This window comes from Alligator mississippiensis, chromosome 4 (genome assembly GCF_030867095.1).
Source record: "Alligator mississippiensis isolate rAllMis1 chromosome 4, rAllMis1, whole genome shotgun sequence".
Lineage (NCBI taxonomy): Eukaryota > Metazoa > Chordata > Crocodylia > Alligatoridae > Alligator > Alligator mississippiensis.
In genome coordinates, this window is record NC_081827.1 from 30,516,493 (window position 1) to 30,538,123 (window position 21,631).

The 21,631-nt window shown below is 46.2% G+C and overlaps 1 protein-coding gene and 1 long non-coding RNA gene across 5 annotated transcripts in view; one reads left to right on the forward strand and one right to left on the reverse strand.

The window, feature by feature from the left end:
* CELSR1 (cadherin EGF LAG seven-pass G-type receptor 1) overlaps positions 1-3,327 on the reverse strand; it is a 276,729-nt gene extending 273,402 nt beyond the window's left edge. For all 4 annotated transcript variants that reach the window (XM_019487425.2, XM_059725889.1, XM_019487426.2 and 1 more), the window contains exon 1: positions 96-3,327. In XM_019487425.2, the coding sequence (XP_019342970.2) occupies positions 96-3,246 (3,151 nt within the window). In that variant the 5' untranslated portion in view covers positions 3,247-3,327. The remainder of the gene's footprint in view (positions 1-95) is intronic.
* Positions 3,328-3,512: 185 nt separating this feature from the next.
* LOC109283140 (uncharacterized) lies at positions 3,513-5,013 on the forward strand. Its single transcript, XR_002090216.2, has 2 exons — positions 3,513-3,687; positions 4,816-5,013. It is a non-coding gene; the product is annotated as an uncharacterized LOC109283140 (long non-coding RNA).
* The last annotated feature ends 16,618 nt before the right edge of the window (positions 5,014-21,631 follow it).

Consider the following 21,631-nt stretch of genomic DNA (forward strand, 5'->3'; position numbering starts at 1 on the left):
TTAAAAGTTGTATGCTATGGTACATATTGCATATTTCTTCTTATACCAATAAACCAATTTCTAATGTATTATTCTCCTTCACCAGGCCTGCTTACCTGAGACTGACACTTTCATGAGGGCCTCCAGAGGTCTGTTGTTGTCCAGATCTCGACTGAGCTTAAGTTCCCCAGTGGCAGGGTCCAGAATCAACAGGTTTAACTCATTGCCCTGCACAAACGTGTAGACGAGGCTGTCAGACACATCAGGATCATGGGCTGGGATCTTGCCAATCACCCCAGAGGGAAAGCTGTTAGACTTGTTGGTCACATAGTTGTTGAAGAGGATCTGGAAGTCCTGTAGCACAGGTGGGTTATCGTTCTGATCCAGCAGACGAATGTGCACAGTGGCTCGGCTGACAAGCGGGGCTGAAGTGGCTTGTACCACAATCACATACTCGGTCCGGCTCTCATAATCCAGATCCATCAGGGCAGTAAGGTCACCATTGAGGAGGTCAAGCTGGAAGACCTCAGGGATGTTACCCTCAACAATCTGGTACATGATTTGTGCATTGGTTCCTTCATCTGGGTCAGCTGCACTGATCCGGGCCACAATGGAGCCCACAGGGCTGTTCTCTTCCACAAAGATGTCAAATTCATCCTGTTCAAAGACAGGTGGATTGTCATTGATGTCTAGTACAGTGACCTGAACATCGACAGAGGCTTTAAGGGGTGGGCTGCCTCTGTCCACAGCAAAGGCTCGCAGGCTGTATACAGCCACATTCTCACGATCCAGCTTGCGTTGGGTGCGTATCACTCCAGAAGTGGGCTCAATGTAAAAGTCTCCATCTCCATCATCACCACCCTGGAAGGTATAAAGGAGGCGCCCATTGAGGCCTGAGTCCCGGTCAGTGGCTGACAGCTGCAAAACACTGGTGGAGAGCGGCACATCCTCAAAGACTGAGCCCTGGTACCGGTCACGTAGGAAGCGGGGTACATTGTCATTGGCATCCAGGATAAGAATCTCAACGTAGGTGGTATCAGATTTCTGAGGGATCCCATTGTCTCGGGCTGTAATTGCCAATGTGTAAGAGGCCTGGTCCTCATAGTCCAGTTCCATCAGAGTGGTGATAGTGCCTGTGTCTGGGTCAATGCGGAACTGGGGGATGTTATCCTCCAAAATGTATGTTATCCTAGCATTTTCCCCCGTGTCTTCATCCGTGGCACTGATAGACACAATAGATGTGCCAATAGGCTTGTCCTCACTGACACTCACTGTGTAATGGGAGCTCTGGAAGACTGGGCGGTGTGTGTTAGCATCCGTGACATTGATAAAGACCTGGACGGTGTCAAAGCGTGTACCATCTGAAGCAGTGACAGTCAGCACGTACTGCCTCTCCTGTTTGTAATCCAGGGGCAAGGACAAAGTGATCAGCCCACCCCCACTCTGGCTGGTGATTGCAAAACGGTTCCTGGTATTGCCACTTGTGATCTGATAAGTCACCACGCTGTTGACATCTCTGTCTACTGCAGTCAGTGTCAGGACACTACTGCCCACTGCTGCATCCTCGTTCAGCCTGAGGTGATAGACTTTTTCGGTGAAGGTAGGGTTGTTGTCATTGACATCCAGAACTGTGATAGCCACACTGGCTGAGGAAGTCATGACAGGAACTCCATGGTCCCTGGCCTCCACCCCAAAATGATAGTTCTCCACAGTCTCTCTGTCCAGATCAGCTGATACTGTGATCCACCCAGTGCTGTTGTTGATCTGGAAGGGGAACCCAGCATCCCCTCCTACAGATACTCCCCCAGGAGTGGGGTTCAAGTCCACAAGTCTGTACTGCAGGCGGGCATTGTCCCCAGAGTCAGCATCCACTGCCTGAATGTGTAGCACAGAGTAGCCCAGGGGCACATTCTCCAGCACAGTCGCTTGAAAGGGGGTGCTGACAAAGATGGGGGCGTTATCATTCACATCCACCACTTGCACTGACACCATCCCACTGGAGTTGATTAACGGAGGCCTGCCCCCATCCTGGGCTTTGATCCTCAGCGTGTATTCACGGATGGTCTCATAATCCAGAGGGTTGATCAGGTCAATAGCGCCAGAGAAAGAGTGGATGTAGAACTGGCCTTTGAGGTTGCCACTTACAATGCTGTAGTGCACTTGGGCGTTGCTGCCCCGGTCCCGATCTGTTGCTTGCACCTGCAGGATCTGAGTGTTCACTGGGGCATCCTCCGGCACCTGTACCAAATAGCGCTTCTCACTGAACTGCGGGTAGTTGTCATTCTCATCCTCCACAGTGATGTGTACCATCGCTGTAGCGCTCCGAGGACCTGGGTCCTTGCCCTGGTCATTAGCTTCCACCACCAGATGGTACTCGGAGACTTCCTCGCGGTCTATGAGAGCACGGGTCCTCACTACGCCAGAGCGCGGATCTATCTCAAAGACACTGTCCCCAGCACCTGGCTCAAGCAAGCGGTAAAGCATGTTGGCATTGGCTGGAGCATCGCCGTCCGTAGCACGGATGGTCAGCACCTCATAACCCACCTCCAGGTTCTCCCTGATGCTCTCCCGATACTCAGGCTGCTCAAACACCGGCTCGTGGTCATTAGTGTCGCTCACAGTCACGGTCAAGTAGGTGGTGGCCGAGCGGCGCCGGGGGGACCCATGGTCGGCCGCCGTCACTTTCAGCACGTGGGTGTCCTTGGTTTCCCGGTCCAGGCTGCGGGTGGTGGCCACGCTGCCCGTCTCCGGGTCGATGGAGAAGTAGTCGTTGGAGCGCTCATCAAAAAGCGCCTCCATGGAGTACGCCAGCCGGCCCGCCTCCCCCTCGTCGGGGTCCTGCGCCCGCAGGGCGATCACCGGCGTGCCGCCCGGCTTGTTCTCAGGGATGGACACCTGGTAGCTGGGCAGCTGGAACTGCGGGGGGTTGTTCACGCTCCTCCTGCCCCGCCGGCTCCCTCCCTCTGCCTCGCCCCGGGCACCCTGAGGGGTGGGTGCCCCCCGGGCCCTGCCCTCACAGCCCGGGCCCCGGCAGCGCGGCAGGGCGGGCAGCAGGTGCAGGGGCAGCGGGTGGCCGCCGCCCGCCCGCCCGCGCCGCCTCAGCCACAGCCGCAGCCGCCCGGCGGCCGCCCCCTCCAGCGGCCCCGGCGCCGGCCCCAGCCCGAGCCCGAGCCCGCGGCACGGCCGCAGCTCCTGGCCCGCGGCGGGGCGGCACAGCAGCGCGAGCCAGCACAGCCAGGCGGCGGCCGGCAACAGCAGCGGCGGCATCTCCGAGCCTGGCGGGCGGCGCAGCCCGGATCATCCGCCCTCGCGCCCGGGGCAGGGCCGGCGCCGCGCCTCCCGCTCCCCCTCCCGCCTCGCCTCCCCCTCACCAACTTTGCAGGGACTTCAAAATGGTGCCCGCATGCACCCGCGGGTGCGCCCCGCCCCGGCCCCGGCCCCGGCCCGGCCCCGCATGTGCTCCCCGGCGCGGCTGGCGCAGGAGCCCGGCGCTGGCGCGGTCCCGAGCAGTGCCCGGGGCGGGGTCTCGGGGCGGGGCGCACCTGCCCCGCCTCCGCCTCCCGCAGGGGCCGGGCAGTGCCGGGCAGAGCCCGCCCGCGGGACAGCACAGGACGGGGCGGGACGGGACCGGGAGAGGGAGCCGGGCTGTCCTGTGTCAGACCGGCTGAGCGCGGCGCTGGGGGAAGCGGCCGGCGAGCTGCCCCCTCGGTGAGGCAGAGGGAGGCTCCGCGGGTCTGAGCTGCGAGGAGCGAGAGGGGCTGGGCGTGAGGCAGGATGTCCGCCAGAAGGGAAATGGGTCGAGATGAGCTCCCGCTCCCTGTCCGCCGCCGGGAGACACGGGCTTTCAAGGGCGCCAAGAAGACCTACCCGCTTCCCAGAGAAAGAAACGCCCCCCCCCCCCGGTTTTCTTGGGGGAAAAGAAAGGGGAAACGGGGCAAGGCTGAGCAGGAGGCACTAGGACGGCGCGCCCGGGACAGCGCCGCCGGCCCTCCAGCACGCCCCGGGACGCTGCTGTGCGCCACAAGCCTGCTGCCGCTCCGGGCCGTGGGCGCAAGCCGCGCGAGGAGAGCAAGACCCCCTTGAGGAGGGGAGCCACGAGGGCACGTCACTGACCGCGTGGGGAAGCTGAGCTGGGGGAAAGGCAGCGGTCACACGCGCGCGCGGAGGGGTGCTGGCACCCGCCTACCCTCTAATGAATCCCAGGAAGTCGTGGGCGCTGCTCCGGGGGACGCAGGCTAGGGGGCGAAATGCACCTATGGTCTGACCCACTCAATGGCAATTCTTAAATTCATATGATTACAGCATTGTATTGATTCCCGTCCCGAACAGCGTGACACTGATCTTTAAATAGAGATTATAGGGTTTGTTTTTCTCATCCATCCTCCCTGGCATAACCAGTGGCCTAACTTTTCTGAGGAAGGTGATCAGGATTTGTTTTAAGCTGTATCCAGGCAAACTCTAAACCAGTGGAGGCAGCTCTTCTAGGCCAGCCTCTTGGAAAGTTTTGTATAATGTATGTTGTAAGCATTCTGCTTTTGTTTATAGATTGCAGTGTGTCCGTCCTTCTCTTTTGTTGGCATACTAATGATTTAAAATAAACAGGCGCCCTCTATTAATGTTTCATTTTTTCAGGCTCTGTACAGCATGCACTTGCAAAATAAATCAGTTCACAGGCAGACCCGCACTTCAATATATTTATTTCATTAATGAATCTGGTGACGATTCTATATAATCCCGATCTATATTTTTTATCATCTTCCATCATTGGATCTATCTGTTGATTTAAAATATATATATATATATATATATATATATTTTTTTTTTTTTTTTTTACAGGCATCACTTTGATCCATACAGCTGCAGCGGCCTCTGGTGACCAATGTGGGAACTGCTGATCATATTGTGGGAGTACCCAGCATCCAGACCCGTCCTAGGCTGTGATACAAACCACAAAATGAGCACAACAACCTACACAAATTTGGCATATCTGTTATGCATTATACTTTAACTGATAAAGAATGGTTTTTAACTATAGCATCTGTTCTTTTGATTACTTTCTTACAGTGATAAATCATTTAAAAACTTTGAAAACTTCAGCACATGTTGTAGGTTATGTAAGCAACAGGACAACTTTCAGGAAAATCTGTTCCTGTCAGTTTATTGTGTCCTCTTTACAGCATGGGTTAGAATAACTCCGCAAAGAATTCAATTCTCACAGCTGTTATCAGCACTGGGAATGTAGTATTCAAAGAGGTTGGGGGGGACCTAGATTAGTGCCAACATTTCTGGCAGAAAGAAAAAGCTTTCACATTTTACATGGAAGACATTTACATGATTCACACAGCTTTACCCAGCCAGTTTTTTTTCTGGGAGTTTGGAGGTATGCTTATATTTTCAACTTCTCAAATGAGACTAGACAGTTTTTCAAGAACAAGAGAAAAGAAATACATTCAAACATTTATTCACAGCCTTCTCAACATTCAGACAACTTGCATTTAGGTTGGGGTTTTTTTCTATTAAAGCATAAACAAAAGCCATAGTGTCACCCCACATTTTCAACCTTATTTCTGAATTTTCTTGCTACAGTGGGTTAAAATCCAGACCTTTAACATATAGTATCTCTTGGTTGTTGAATAATTTGCTGATCCAGTTTACTCAGCATGGGAGTCAGAAGTTTGGTTCAAGTCTTTTTATTAGCTTAACTACATCCACAAAAAACACATGTTTAACATTAAAATTAATGCTCAGGGGTCTTAGAAAGTAAAGATAGTCTAGGAACATTTGTACCAAATGAGATACATACATAATTACTACAATATCCCAGGCTCTACTTCTGTTTGCATGACTGACCTGCTCTTTCCTCATTGCCTCATGCTGAGCAGTTCCTGTTTCATTTGATATGTTCTACTGTATCCTCATTTATTATTTAATTCCCATTATTGTTCTCCAAATCCACTCATATTTTATATTGCATGTTGGATAATCTTACTGAGATAAAATACATTTCAAATACTGTAACAAAAGCACACACAAGTCACACATTCTCAGCAGCAAGGATAGTTGGCTTAGAAATAAATAGCAGTTGTGAATGTAACAAACTAACAATATATTTGTTTTTCAGAATTGCAATCCCTTAAATGTTCTGTTTAAAAACGGAGTAAATTTATCTCTAGAAACATTGTTGCTAATTCTGAAAAGCACTTAAGGATCAATATCAAGCCAATAATTACACTTCTGTCTGAAATATTTCTATCTACTCTTATTTCAGGTAACACTTAAATGACTGAAACATTAGAGCCATTTTTTTTTCTCTATTGAGAATTACCATACTATTGGGTCAGACTATTTAGCCCAATATTCTAAAGCTGGTTCCAAAGAGGATGGAGCTAAACTGTTCTCAGTGGTGGCAGATGACGGAACAAGGAGCAACCGTCTCAAGTTGCAACAAGGGAAGTTTAGCTTTCTCACTAGGAGGGTAGTAAAGCACTGGAACTGGTTACCCAGAGAAGTGGTGGAATCTCCATCCTTGGAGGTTTTTAAGACCTGGCTAAACAAAGTCTTGGGTGGAATGATCTAGTTTGAGCAGGGAGTTGGATTAGATGACCTCCTGAGGTCCCTTCCAACCCTAATTTTCGAAGTGGCAAGTATGAGACACTTTACAGGAAGATTATGTGAATGGGGCATGCCTAGAGTGATCCTTTCCTCCCATCAATCATTGCTGGCTTAAGGATGTTGGACAGTACATCACTGATAGTTCCATTTAATAGCTCCCAAATATTCTATTACATTTTTTTTTACATTGTGCATTTTGGATAGCAGTTTACATTGTTTCTCTTGTACAAGCATCAGTTCCACAAAGTATTTCAGCAGAAGCATAATTTTAAACTTGTGCATGCCTCATTCATAGGCTAAAAGTTATGAATATGCGTGCTTTGCTGAACTCTGAATTCCTACCATCCATTGTGGGACTTGGTACAGACATAGATACGGATGCTAGCGGGAACATGGTGAGGTGAAGTCTGTCAGTTTTCTTGCTGCCTATATTGACTTTTTTACATAAGAGTCAGAAGAGAAGAGGAGGAAAGATTATGGCAAAACACAAAAATTAGCAAGGAAATTCAGGGGCAGGTTAGTAACTGAAAGAATATTTTATCTAATTGATGTTGACTAGATGTCAATAAAAGATGCCCCTTCAGTGGTAAGATCAGTTATTCAATATGAGCTGATCCTGAAAGCCCTGTGTGCTATAATTTATCCTTATTCCTACAAGTAGCCATGTGAATTTCCAGAAAATGTCTGACTTCAGTATAACAAGTGAGTGAGGATTGGCAGGATCCTTTTGTCTTGGTAGTAGCAGTAATTATCAAACATTTTCACTCCACAGTTTAAAAAGTTTTCTGTTTCAGCTTGTCTAGGCATGAAACCTTTCAAGTGTATCTCCAAAATAGATTCAAAATTAGTATTAGTTATATAAAAGCATAAAGCAATGCTCCAAGCTAGATCTATTCAGTGCTCAGTTATCCACATTTTTTATTCAAACTTTGAGGTAACTTTTTCAAACATTACACATTTATCAATCTGGAGAGGGAATGTCAAAGCAGCACAAACTGAAATATATTTTCTTAATTTAATTTCTAATGTAAGATCTCTATCCCATACAAAATCCAGAGATGACTTTGCTTTCTATTAAATCTGAGAATTTAGTCATGATATTTGCAGATGGATAATTTGGTATAAAATCGCTCTTTGAGATAGAAGATATTCTTTACTTGAAAGAAGCCTGTGATTATTCTCAGTGTCTGTTAATAATGAACTTTGAACAAAAATAAATTTGAAAACTGAAGTGAAGTAAAAGACAGTTATTTCTGATGGTTCAACAAGAACAATAACTTTGTTAACAATTACTTTCAGAAATCATTGTTGCAGGACTTTTCAAAGATCATTGTACCATAAATAGACAATGTACATAAAGAATACTTTTAAAACTGTGGCTCTGTCTTCTAAATTTATGTTGTTTTATTTATATTTCAGGTGTAAAAGGAGGAGTTATTCCAGGGTCTAGGCATATGTCCAACAATAAAATATAAAATTAATAAAGATATGCATGCATGTAATGAGTGTGTGTACAGCTGTTATTTATATTTATGCACAATATATATTTATATCATTTTATTAATATATAATTCACAAAATATACTGGTGATTGTCCCCACTGCAATATTTTTTTTGCCATAGCATCATAATAAAGCTATTATTATAATAATAAAGTTATGACAACTGATAATGGACTAGTCACTATTAATACTATCATTTTCAAACCACCACTCTTCCCTCAGTTTAAGACACCTGTGTGCTACCCTGCTATTCCTCCAAGCAATGAGATGCCTATGCTATTGTTCTTTTTAAGTGCTAATAACTGATGGCAGTGGATGAACTGGAAGGACAGGATATTATATGCAGAATCAACAAAAAAGAGTGCTTTGGCTGTGATCTCCATGTATAAGATCTCTGTGATTAAGATGAATGTACAGGTCATGGGTGACCAAACTTTGTAACACTTCTAAAAGCAAAGCAAAATCTTGACATAGCTGAGAACCATGCAGGACACACGGTTTTCTAGATATACGTGCCCACGAGTCACTGATCTGCATAAAGTGACCCTGCTTAGCTAATTTGTCATTTAATGACTTCTTAGAATAAATAATAAATGAAAATAAGGGAATAAACATAGGAAACAATAAACAGAAAAATCTGTTTTTATTTAACTACTCTTTTTTCTTTAAAGTACTGGGCCGTGTCCAGGCATGCAGGCTCGTGCAATTTATAGTGATGCAAACCTCTTTGCAGTGCCACACATCACACGCCTGGAACGTTAAAACATGCCCCGCACTGCAGATTCGCAGCACGGGGGCCAAATTTGCAGCACGGGGGCAAAATTGCTACCAGGATTCCCTGGTAACAAAAAAAAAAAGCTGAGAAAAAAGTGGCACAACACACACTACAGTCATGTGCGCAGGAACAAACAGAGGCTTGGTCCTGCCAGCCAGAGTATCTCTGCTATTTCATTTGTGCCCCACCTGCTCCAGCATGTCTGGAGCTGGGAGGAGTGGGGAAAGGGCAGTTTGCCTGAAGCAGGACAATGGGTACAGAGAGAAATGACGAGTTTCATTGGTTCTGGTAAAAGCAGTCTATAGCCATGACCAAACACCAGTGCACGGCTGCAGACAGCTTAAAAAATGGCCAATCGGGGGAAAATCTGATTCCTCGTTGCATGAAGGGTTGGATAAAGATGTTTCAAACCAGAACATCTTCTATAACTTCTGTCTGTGCTGCCTCCCAGCCTGGAGCTGTTTCCAGGATGGGAGAAGGGGAAAGGGAGCAAAGGGAATTCAGTCTGGGAGTTTTTCAACCCCTGCTAGAGGGCAGGGTGGGTGGATTGGAGCCCCACCTTGCCAAGGTGTGGGGGGTGCTCCAATTCACTCACCCCACTATGAATGACAGATTTGGCAGTGAGCAGTGAGTGGGGACCAGCGATGGAGGGTAGTGAGCGGGGACCGTCTGCAGATGCCAGCGACATATGTGAGGGGGCAGGGGGAGGGAGGTAGCTAGTGTCGATTGCCTGCAGAAGCTGGCAGCAGTGGCGGCTGATTTTGGGGCAGGAAGGGGATGTGCTCCCCCTGCCCCATTCTACGCATTGCCTATGCAGAGAAGCTATAGAGAGTCCAAAGGAGAGCCATGCGCATGATCAGAGGACAAGAGAATAGGCCTTATAAAGAGAGGCTGAGAGTCGTGGGGCTCTTCAGCCTGAAAAAGCGCAGGATCAGGGATGACCTGATGGCAGCCTATAAGTACACTGGGATGTGCATCAGGATCTGGGGGAATGCCTGTTCACCAGAGCGCCCCAAGGGATGACAAGGTCCAATGGTCACAAAGTCCTCCAAGACCATTTTAGGCTGGACATAAGGAAAAACTTCTTTACTGTCTGAGTCCTGAAGGCCTGTAATAGACTCCCTCCAGAGGTGGTGCAAGCACCTACTCTGAACTCCTTTAAGAAGTATTTGGATGCTTATCTTGCTGGGATCCTTTGACCCTAACTGACTACCTGCCCTTGGGACAAGGGGGCTGGACTTGATGATCTTTTAAGGTCCCTTCCAGCCCTAATGTCTATGAAATCTATGAAATCTATGCACTCCACCCTCCAGTGCTGAATGGGGAACCCCTAGAACGAGCTCCCTCTGCTGCCTTTCCCCCCTCCCATTCTGAAACAGGGGCAGGCTGGGAGAGAGAAGGGGCCATTGCTAGGGGAAACCAGCTGCAGGCATGGAGCCAGCAGCAAGATTCCCCTCCCTTCTGGAACCAACAGTGAACTTCTGTTTGTTCCAGGGGATGGTTGTAACTCAGAACACTTCTATTTGTTCCACTACAAGTGCATGTCCTTGCACATCTGGACATGGCCCTGGGAGCCAGATGTATCTCATATGCTGTGGCTTGGTCAATGCTGGCATAGACTGACTGGATGGGAGCCCAAAAATTTGGCTTCAGCTTCATTATTGGTAATTTGCTACCACTGTCTAAAAAGTAGAAAAGCCAAAGTGTGCCTAATCAGTCTCTAACTTAGATGTGTTTCAGACTAGGGACCTAGCAACAGCAGCACCCAGTTCAAACTCACCTTACCAGCTATACTGTGAGGTCATGAACCAGGCTTTTATACAATCGTGTTATTAACTAGTAAGAGGTGTAATAAAAGGTTGCTGTGTTGACAGGCCCCATTCAAATGTGAGTTTGTTTTACTCCTCCCAGTACAGTAAAGCTTGAATGAACATAAATAATTATATTTATTCATGCTGTTCAGCTGTGTTTATTTTAAGAATGGGAAAACTAGTTCAGGCTTCGTAAGAAGCAAACTGAAACTTCATTTATATCAAGAACCAGACTCAGGTTTGGAAATAGTTCATAACAAATCCTTCCTCCTCCACCTTCTCCTCCTCCTCTATCTGCAATAAAAGATTCCCCAGCATCAGCACCCTTATTTGCCAGGATTTTCTTTGAGCCTTCTGGGATGCAGAATATGTTAGGTTATGAAGTAAGAACCTATTATACTTCAGAAGTACATTTATCTTATCCAAGTATATTGCTGCTGCTTTTAAAATCCAGCGTCAGGATGAAAGCTATTTGTTGTTGTAACTTATTTCTTACACTTACCACCACGCATTTAGAATGTATCCTCAGGTATTCTCCTCCACCCATCACTAAATTTACTTGTGAATTTTCCACACTCTCAACATGCAGGCCATGTTTTTTTACTCTCTTATATCAGCCAAGAATTCAACAGGTTAAAACATGCAACTAGATAAATAAACGACAACTATTAGGCTCAGACACTACCCAGTGGCCATGAGCAACTAAGATCTCAACAATGCTCAGCATTAATTTGATGGGAATGTGAAGTTCTTTGTTGCAGATGCCAATATGTTTAATCCTTCAAATGACTCTTAATGAAATAAGATACCAAAGCAAAATATTAATAACAATAATGTTTAAGTTAAACTAAACCCATATTTCATGTACAAGCCTCTGTGCATGTCATTTTATTTTATGGGAAGATCAATCCTAGACAATAGACATTTAACTGAAAAACACTCTTTTGGAAATTGCTATTTATGATTTTTGGGAACAATTGTTTCAAATAAATAGTGCCCAGTTCTGAAAGATTCTCTTATACTTTCCCCTGTTGGAAATCTATGATATCACCAAATTCTGCCCCCATTCCTTGCAAGTCACCAAGTGAAATGGCTTTGCACAAGGCATCTATGCCAGTCCAAAGAAATACAGACATAGGAGCGTTGCTATAAGATCCTGATCTTTATTTTCTTGGCTTCAGTCACATGATTAGAGGCCTGAGGGATTAATTAATGAGAAAAGAGCCCTAGAGATAAATATGTCTAACTTGGTGAAGAGACACTTTTGAGTCAGGAGTGAGACAGCAGTCTATGAACGCTGGAAGACGTAATCACTCTGGATTAATTAAGCTGGTGCAACAGAGAATAAATAGAAATAGTAGGATGACATTTAAAGACAACAACATGACTGTGGAATATTGGGACTAATTTAATGATATGTGGGTCTCCTACACTGTTACGTTGTCTCCAAAGGGAGTGGTAGAAAGCCCTGTTGTGGGGTACAGAGTCGTCTCACAGGCTAGGGACAGACATTACACATAAACTGGTTTAAATGATCAGAAACTGGTTTAAACTTGTAACAGAACAGATATTCAGTACACATAAGCATGGGCAGTTTGAAAATGGTTTGAGACAAACCTGGTTGAATGTAGGATGGGACTTAACTGATTTGGGTCAAACTGGTTTATGCAATGTCTGTCCCAGACCCCTTGCTGGTTTAAGTTAAATCAGATTCCCCCAAATCCTGGTACACTCTCTGGCTTGGGTGGGGCTCTCTGCTCAACAGCAGGGCTGGTGATAAGTTGTGAGCTCAGCAACAACACTCTGGACACCCCTGGGTTGAACTAACAGTTACTTATTATTATAATTCTCTGGAATCATTATAATTCTGGAATCATATCCAGGGTGGATCTTAACAATTGTCCTCAGTATATGTAAGCAGAACTTATACTCACTCTGCCTCTGACTTGACCCCATCCAGTAATGTGGAGGGAGAGGAACCAAGACTGCCTCTGGCTCCTCATGGCAGAGAACAGGGAGTCCCAGTGCTGCAAAACTGCCACAAGCAACTGAACCCTGCCGTGCTGAACATGAGGGCTTTGGCCTCAAAGGGACAGTGCAAGGAAAACACAATAAGATACAACACCCCTTCCCTCTAGACAGAATAGTCAGCCAACCATTTGGGAGGACTCTGTTTCCCCTTTGGTCTTCCCATAGAACTGGACTCAGTGAGGGGTTCAGCAGATGATGGCCCTGTCAGCCTATCTGGAGACTCAACAGTGACACTTCCTTCTGACGGTGATGGCAAAGGGTTTGCACTGGTGGAAACAGGTAGGCACTTCCCAATGAATCCATGTCTGGTGGTGGTGGATTGATGCTTGCAGATTGCTCAGGTGTAGGGTTATCAGTAGAAGAACGCCCACACAGCTGGTCCACATAATGTCTCCAGACTTGCCCATCATTAGTCTGGACTGTATATGATACGAGTCCTGTGGCGCTTACAATTTTAGATTGAACCTGCTGTGGGCCTGTCCCATAGTTCTGAGCAAACACAGTCTCTTGTGGAACGAAAAGATGTAAGGTACCAGATGCCAATGTGGGGTCCAACTCCTTTTCTTTCCCAAACTGCATGTCTCTTATAAGGTCTGGATTAACATGGTCAAGGCATGTCTTGAGACGATGAGCCATGAGAAGTTCTGATGAGCTGGACCTTGTTGTAGGGCAAGGAATTACATGTTGAGCAAACAGAAATCTGGCCAGTCTGGTAGGCCAGTCTCCTACAACAATCCTTTTCAGTGCATTTTTTGTAGTCTGTGCCATTCACTTAGCTTGCCCATTAGCCTGTGGCCTGTGAGGTGCAATGGTAACAGGTTGAATGAGGTTGTGCCTGGCAAAATCTTGGAAATCTGTTGAGGTGAATGCACTGCCATTATCAGAAACTATAGTGTCGGGCACCCCATGGGTTGCAAACAGCTGACGGAGAGCTGTTATAGTGGCAGGTGATATAAGAGTTGAGCCAGTAATCACTTCAAGCCATTTTGAGTATGAGTCAACAGCAATTAAGAAGTTCTTACCTTGAAAAGGGCCAGCAAAATCAATGTGGATGTGTGACCAGGGTTCCTTTGTCATTTTCCAAGGGAATACTGGTGCCTTCGGTGGATTATGGTGGGTTGCTTGACAAATGCTGCACTCCCTCACAACTCTTTCTATGTCATTGTCCATACCTGGCCACTATACATAACTCGTAACCAGCACTTTCTTCCTCACAATGCCTGGGTGTGCTGCATGCAGTGTTGTCAGTTTGATTTGGCATCCTGCTTCTGGAATTACGACATGATTTCTTACAAGAGGCAACCCATCACGTCAGCTCATGCTGATATTATGAAAATGGCCTGAATTCCTCAGCTAATTTGTCTGCAGGCCAGCCCCTCCACGCCCAGTTGAGGACATGGGCAAGGATAGGGTCTTTTGCAGTGATCCTTGCTATCTGATCAGCCTGAAGAGGGGCTTCTGGCATGGATTAAACCACAAGGATTTCTGCTGGTGGAGGAGTAGCAGTCAGGTGTCTGTAGTAGTAGGCAGCTCAATGCATCAGCATTTGCAATCGTTTCCCCAGGTTTCTATATGAGTGTATAGTCACATGTGTTTAGCATGATGCTCCAGCATTGCATATGGGGAGACAAAATAGGAGGAGTTAGTTTGTCCATAGTAAAAATTTCTAGAAGGGTTTGTGGTCCATTCAGATTTTGAATTTGCAGCCATAAACATAATTGTGAATTTTTTAAACTCCTGCAATGATTGCCAATGCTTCTTTATCAATCTGCACATAGTTCCACTCAGTTGAAGTCATTGTTCTTGAGTAAAAAGCAATGGATGCATCCGTGCCATCAGGCAATGTGTGACTGAGGACAGCGCCAACAGCAAACAGTGAGGCATCACAAGTAATGGACAGTGGCTTCTGCTCATCATAGTGAACAAGGACAGAGTCCAATGTCAGCAACTTCTTGATGCCCTGGAAGGCTTTGATGTGCTGGCAAGTCCACTTTCACTGAACTCCTTTATCCAGTAAGCGATGAAGGGGTTCTGCTATGGTGGCTTTGTCTTTCAAGAAGATGTGATAAAAATTTAGAAGGCCTAAGAATGCTTGAAGATTCTGTCTGCACATTGGTATAGAAGCATCACTTATTGCTTTTATCTTGTCTTCAACTGGGTGAATGCCAGAAGGAAACATCAATTTGATATCCCAGAAAGTTGATACTGGAAACTCCCAGTTGACATTTCTCTCTTTTTACTTTGATACCTGCTTTATCAAATCTCTGTAAAACTTCTCTGAATCTCTCAGTGAATTTCTCTCTAGACAGCCCCATTATCAACACATCATCAAAGTATGGAACAACCCTAGGAATTCCTGCTAGCATTTTCTCCATGAACCTCCGGAAAATTCCTGGGGCCACAGAAATTCCAAAGTGGAGGTGCTTGACACAGAATGCTCCCTGGTGTGTAATTATTGTTTGGGCCTCAACAGCCTTGTCATCCACTATCAATTGCTGATAGACTTGAGCGAGGTCAAGTTTGGCAAAAAACTTCCCTCCTGCAAGAACAGACAATAACTGGTTAATGGCAGGCACTGGGTGCAGGTCCTACTTAAGTGCTTTATTAACAGTGCACTTGTAATCCCCACAAATGCAAACACTGCTGTTAGGTTTTAAAACAGGAACAATTGGTGTGGCCCAGCTTGTATGTATGATTGGCTCGAGGACCCCTTGTACAATAAGTCAATCTAATTCTGCATCAATTTTTGGCTGCAACGCAAAAGGTACGTTCCAAGCCTTCGTAAAGATAGCGACTATCGCAGGATCCATTTGGAACATCGCAGGTGGACCAGGGTAAATTCACAATTCCATGGAGAATACCTGGGGAAACTCCCTTGCAAGCCTTTCCAGATTTTCTGTGCAGAGACTGTGTATGCCTTGAATACTGATTCCCAATGGTGAGAACCAATTTTTCCACAGAACACTTTTGCGGGAACCCTTAGTGATTGTGACAGCTGAAAATTGTGTCTAAGGTGCTGTGAAAATTAAACCAAGTGTGAAAATTAAATGCTGTGAAAATGAAACACTGTGAAAATTAAACCAAGTGTTTGTCTGTCATTTGTTCAGATATTAAGCTATATGTTTTTGTTAAGAGCCTAATTAAAGTCAAAGATTAGCGAGGCCTTGTATGTAGTAAGGCCTAGTAAATTTAACAAAGCCTTGTAGTAGTAGGCCCTGTGACATAGTAAAAATTAACCTTATCAGAAGAATGCAAGACTTGTACTGCTATTGGTCAGTCCTAAGAATAATTATAATGGAAGAATCTTGATGGCTGTAAGTTATCAGCATAGCTCAAAAGTTATAAATTGGCTAGCACATCTGGAAATCATTTAAAAGGGAGATGCATCTCTGTGAAAGAAGCTACTGATTTGGAGTTGGCTGTTGACCTGGTTTCAGTGGGCCTGTAGATCTCAAGGAGCTCGAGGACTGAATACCAGGGTCCTTCCCAGTACCCTTTGGACAGCGCTGATCAGGGACACCTGACTTCGCTGAGCTTTGCAAAAGAGAAACTTGTCATACATCAGGCATCAAAGGGGACTGCCAATAAGTTGCTGATGCAAATTATTGTTGTCTGTCATTGTAGCATTATTATTTACACATAGTTGTGTGTTTGTTAAGTCAATAAACCTTTCTTACCTTTCTACCCCCAACCACACACTTAATCTCAAACCCTCTGCTGGCAGCTAAAACAGTGATAATGAGGGGTAGACACTGCCTAACAGATCTATATTGGACATCTACACTGCAGCTACCCAAAGTTTCCACAATCTGTCCATTGTAGTCATGCAGATGACACTCAGGTTTCAATAACTTGGGGAAGGGTGCCAAAACAACTGGAAGAATGTGTTTTCATCTATGAGGGATACTCTCAAACCTGAGTCCACTTCCATTTTGCACTTCTTTCCATTTATTACTACAGATGTAATCACCTCAGAACCTTGAGTTTAAACAACACCAACATTTTGAATCAAATATAGTTTTTGTATCTCACATTCTGGGGAGGACTCTAGTATGTGAGTTTTTTGGGAGTGAACACATTTGCCAGTCTTTTTGTCTCCCAGAACTGTCCTTCGAGCAGCAAACCCTCTCTATGTGGCCCTTCTTCTTGCAGGCATGACACTCCACATTCCTAAACCTGCACTCCCTTTGTCTATGTTGGTTGCCACAACTCAAATATGCCTGTGGATTAATTGGCTCATGTGGTGCTGTTGGTGAGGGTATAATCTGCTGAATTTGCTGGTGATAATCTGATTCTTGATCTTTTTGGAGTAAGTGGACATTGCTGGAGAATGCCTGGTGAATTTCTCTCATGTTGTGGGATGCTGGTTCAGCTGCCAAGGCTTTTTCTTGTGCAGTAGCCAAGGTCAAATTTGTTTCAGAGAGCAGGCAATGTTGGATTGCTTCGTCTTGAACCCCACAGACAAGACGGTTGTGAAGCAGGCCATCCAGAAGATCACTGAACTCACAAAGTTCCACAAGGTGATGGATCTCAGCCAGGTAATCTGCTATGCCTTCATTGGCCTTTTGGTCCCATTTAAAAAAATGAAATCTCTGCAGGGTAACAGATGGCCTTGGGCAAAAATGTGCCTTTAGCAGGGCAATTAGTTCAGCATAAGACTTAGTGTTTGGTAAGGCAGGTGTTGTGAGGGAATGAACATGGAGAATGTTTTGTCACCACAGACTGTCAGGAGGATCGCGTGCATCTGTTCTGGGTTTTCCACTTTTTTGGCTTCCAGGTGATAGGATAGCCTTTCCGCATAAGAGTCCCAAGAAGCCGGCTGGCTCTCATCAAATTCTTCTATCTGACCCAATGTAGCCATTTTAACTAACATCAGCTGTAATAAAGAGAAAAGTAGAAGGAAAAAACTTCCCTCTGATCACAAAACACAGCCTGGTCTTAGAATGTTGTCCCACAATTTAGGGGTGTCTTTTCAGCAAAGAATCCCGTCCTCATCACCAGATGATAAGTTGTGAGTTCATCAACAACACTCTGGACACTCCTGGGTTGAACTAACAGTTATTTATTATTATAATTCTCTGGAATCATATCCAGGGTGGATCTTAACAGTTGCCCTCAGTATAGGTATGCATAACTTATACAATGCCTCTTACTTGACCCTGTCCAGTCCTGTGGAGGGAGAGGAACCAAGAATGCCCCTGGCTCCTCATGGCAGTGAACAGGGAGCCCCAGTGCTGCAAAACTGCCACAAGCAACTGAACCCTGCAGTGCTGAACATGAGGGCTTTGGCCTCAAAGGGACAGTGCAAGGAAAACACAATAAGACACAACAGCTGGCCCCTCCCCTCTGCTCCCTGGCTAGAGCTCCAGCAGAGATTTGCAGGTAGAGCAGGGCCTGCTGGCTTCCCTGTGCCCCTCTCCCCCTGCTCTTACCACTCACTGCTTAAGCAGAGATCCCTTCCTCCTCTCTCCCACAGCATGGACCATAGCCAGCATGTGGTATGCTAGCTAATGCTGTGTAAGGCAGATAGGTCAGTATCTGCTTAGGGCTTTTGGGAGCTAATCAACAGCTCAGCTGGTAATGTCCCTGCATTCCTTCCTTTGGAAAAAGCTGTTTAAGAAGAGCTTGAACTAATGAGCAAGGCTTTGTTTTCTGATGGGGTGCTAAATGCTGATAACAAAGCTGATAAATGCTCTGTTATCAAGGGTGGGGAGGCCCTCCCTAATCACAGTGTCCTGCCCAGGCCTGGCCATGCCCCCCTCAGGTCAGCCCTGTGGAAGGGAAGGGAAGACTGCTCTAGTGCCCCCCTGGCTTCTAGCCTGAGCCACTGCAGGCATGTGCCAGCATTTTTTCAGTCCAGAGGGGATGTCTGTACTGTTACAAAGTGATTTAGCCTAGCCAGGTTAGAGTAACCTGCAAAGATTGAATCAGTTCAGGCTCAGGCTTTTTGAATGTCTGCTCCTAGCCACAGAAACTTGGTTCTAGTCTGATCAGTCAGTCTGTAGCAGTAAAAGGTACAGAGCAGGTGCTGTGTGACTGGGTCACTGGGAACTTCATTTTTACATGCTCCTGTCCCATTCATTAGACTTTCTGAAATATTGGTCAGCCTCCTTCCCACAAAGAAGGCTGAGACTACCACAGATCTGTTGCCACAGCATTCTTGGCAGAAAAACCTGCAAGCAGAGAGAAAGACTGGTAAGAATAAGAGGACCTGAAAACAGTTTGTAGGCATTTCAGGCTGGAATGATGTCATTTCACCATTATCCTCTTTCTAGTGAGCAATGAAAGAATTTAAGAATTTTAACATTGAAACTGGAACTCTGCCCCATAGTGCACCAGGCGGATGGGATGGAGCCATGGACGGGCAGTGAGTGGCATCTGGGAGTGGGAAAAGCAGCTGTGGCCAGGGTTGGGGCTGTGATTGGGATCACTGAGGGGTGACAGTGTGGGGCTGAAGTCCAGGGCAGAGCCGCAATCCACTCCCCCATGCCCCTGTGATGGGCACTGGTTCTGCAGGCAGTGGCATGTGGGGAGTGGATCGTGGCTCTGTCTCAGGCCTCAGCCCCATGTTGCCACTTCTCAGCAATCCCAGGGGCTCCATGGAAACCATTCAGGACCCACACAGGCAGATTGTGTGGCCGAGTGGATGGGATGAGGCTGTGGGCAGGTGGGGAGGAGTGTCTGGGAGCAGGATGGGCATTTCCAGGGCTGGGGCTAGGATTGGGATTGTGGGGCTGTGACAGTGAGGGGTTGGGGCCCGGGGAAGACTTGCAATCTGCTCCCCAAATAGCCCTGGCTGTGGAGCTGGACCCATCGCTGGGACGTGTGGGCAGCAGATCATGGCTCTGCCCCAGGCCCCAGCTCTGCTCTGTCACTGCCCTTCAAATCCCATCCCAGCCCTGGCCCTGATCCTGACCCCGGCCCTGGCCCCAGCCCTAGCCACCTATCCTGTTCTTGGATGCCACTCCTCACCTGGCCGTGTCCCCATTCCAGCTGTCTGGCCATACAGCCTTCCCATGTAGGTACTGGGCCTACCACAGGCTGGACATTTAGGCTACCTCAGCCTGTAAGATCTGCCTTCTGTGACAGGTGTAGTGGCATCAGCACAGAATATGCTGGGACATCACACTAGCTAAAAGCCTGAAGGTTTGGCTGTCAGTACTCAGGGGAAATTTATCATTTCATGGCATTAATTTGCTGAATGCTGCTCTTAGTTACTGCTTAGAGCATTCAGCACACTGAATAAACTGTGTTTCATTTTACATGAACTGATACATTTTTTTTCAAAATACAGTATTCGAGAGTGGCTTTTAAATCTGTACTGTAGACTTTACCTACCGCTTACCAGGCACTTTGCATCAAGACATCTTCCACAGATGGCTCAGCCATCATAACTACTTGGTGTACTGTTACATGTCTTGGTCTCAGCACATACTTCCGAGATGACTAGCCAGCTGCCAAATTTCTTGAGGGATCACTCAGTATAGTTTCATCAGAAGAGAGAAAGTAATCCTCCCACTGTTAATAAATTTAGTTGTCATCACCATCTTACCTGTCAGCTCCTTGCTCTAAGGTCTTGGTTTAGTAGTATAATTACCATTATATTATTATATAGATAATTATGATCTGGGAAGTTTCCCAAATTTTTCTGTTAAGTAAAATTTGGTCAACACTAGCTGCCTGAAGAAGGGTCCTCTCCATGTAGTGTTCTCACTGGCAGTGCTGAAGTAAATGCTGAAGGATGTGCAACTTGCACTCTCTAGTATTCCCAGAAACAGCTTATTACCTTGAGATATTCTAGTCTGGAATTGGAAGCTGAAGTGAACAGAGGACAAGAATAATCTCAGGAGCCTCCAGCTTTGTTTCTGAAATCATTCCTCTTACAAGCTCTGTACAGCCTGAGGAATGGGAAGGGCAGTAGAGTGTCAGATCTGTACTCTGTATCTGTCAGTGTTGACAGGTGTTGTTTTCTGCACGGTTGTAAACTACAGGTCTGATCCTGTTCCTGCTGAAATCTATTGTAAAATTTCCCATCAACTTCAGTGATAGCAGGATCAGTCACTATGTTCACTCCCAGAACATGTCCTATTCAATTTCAAATCTTCTATTCACTTATTCACTGTCAAATCCCCTTCCCCAGCCTGAGCTTTTGCCAGAGCTGTAGGTATCAGATAAAGAACCCTGCATTATCTAACAAAGACTTGTGGAGAATCTAGCTCAGAATAGCAAAATCTATACCAGTCTCCAGTCAGTAGGTCAGGTCTCCCCAGTATAGCTGCCCTCTTGATCTCTTGCCTGTCATCAGGAGTACATGTAATAAGTTTAGTTTCAGAAAATCCATGTGGACATTTTCAGCAGGCCTTGGAACTTGATCCTAGAGCTATTGTTTCAGCAAACTGTCTTCTGACTCTCATCCTGAATCAGTGATTCTCAACCAGGGTGCCCTTGCCCCGAAAAGTACTCCTTTTGGGAGGGAGGGTTTTCATCTTGGAATCAGAAATAAATAAATCATATGCTAAAAATCAAACGTCTACTATAACATTTTAATTTTATTTCAAAAAATATTTTTGTCCTGATTTACATGTGGTCATGTAATGTATATAGAGGTAATTGCATAATAGCTCAAAAGTAAAGTCTTACTCTTGTATATTGTGTGTGGGGTATATGGAGGGGGTGTGTGTGCAGTGGGGTGTGTATATGAGTGGGTGGGTGTAGGGTTTATGCGGGGTATGGAGGGTGAGTGGGTGTGTATGTGTAGATTTGTGGAGGGGTATGACTGTGTGTGGGGGAAGGGTGTGGAGGGGTGTGGGTATGGGTGTAGGGAGGGTGTGGGGAGAAGATTTGGGGGTGGGGTGGGGATGTGTGTGTGGGAGAAGGTGTTGGTTTGTGTATGAGGGGTGTGCAGGAGGGTTTATGGGGTG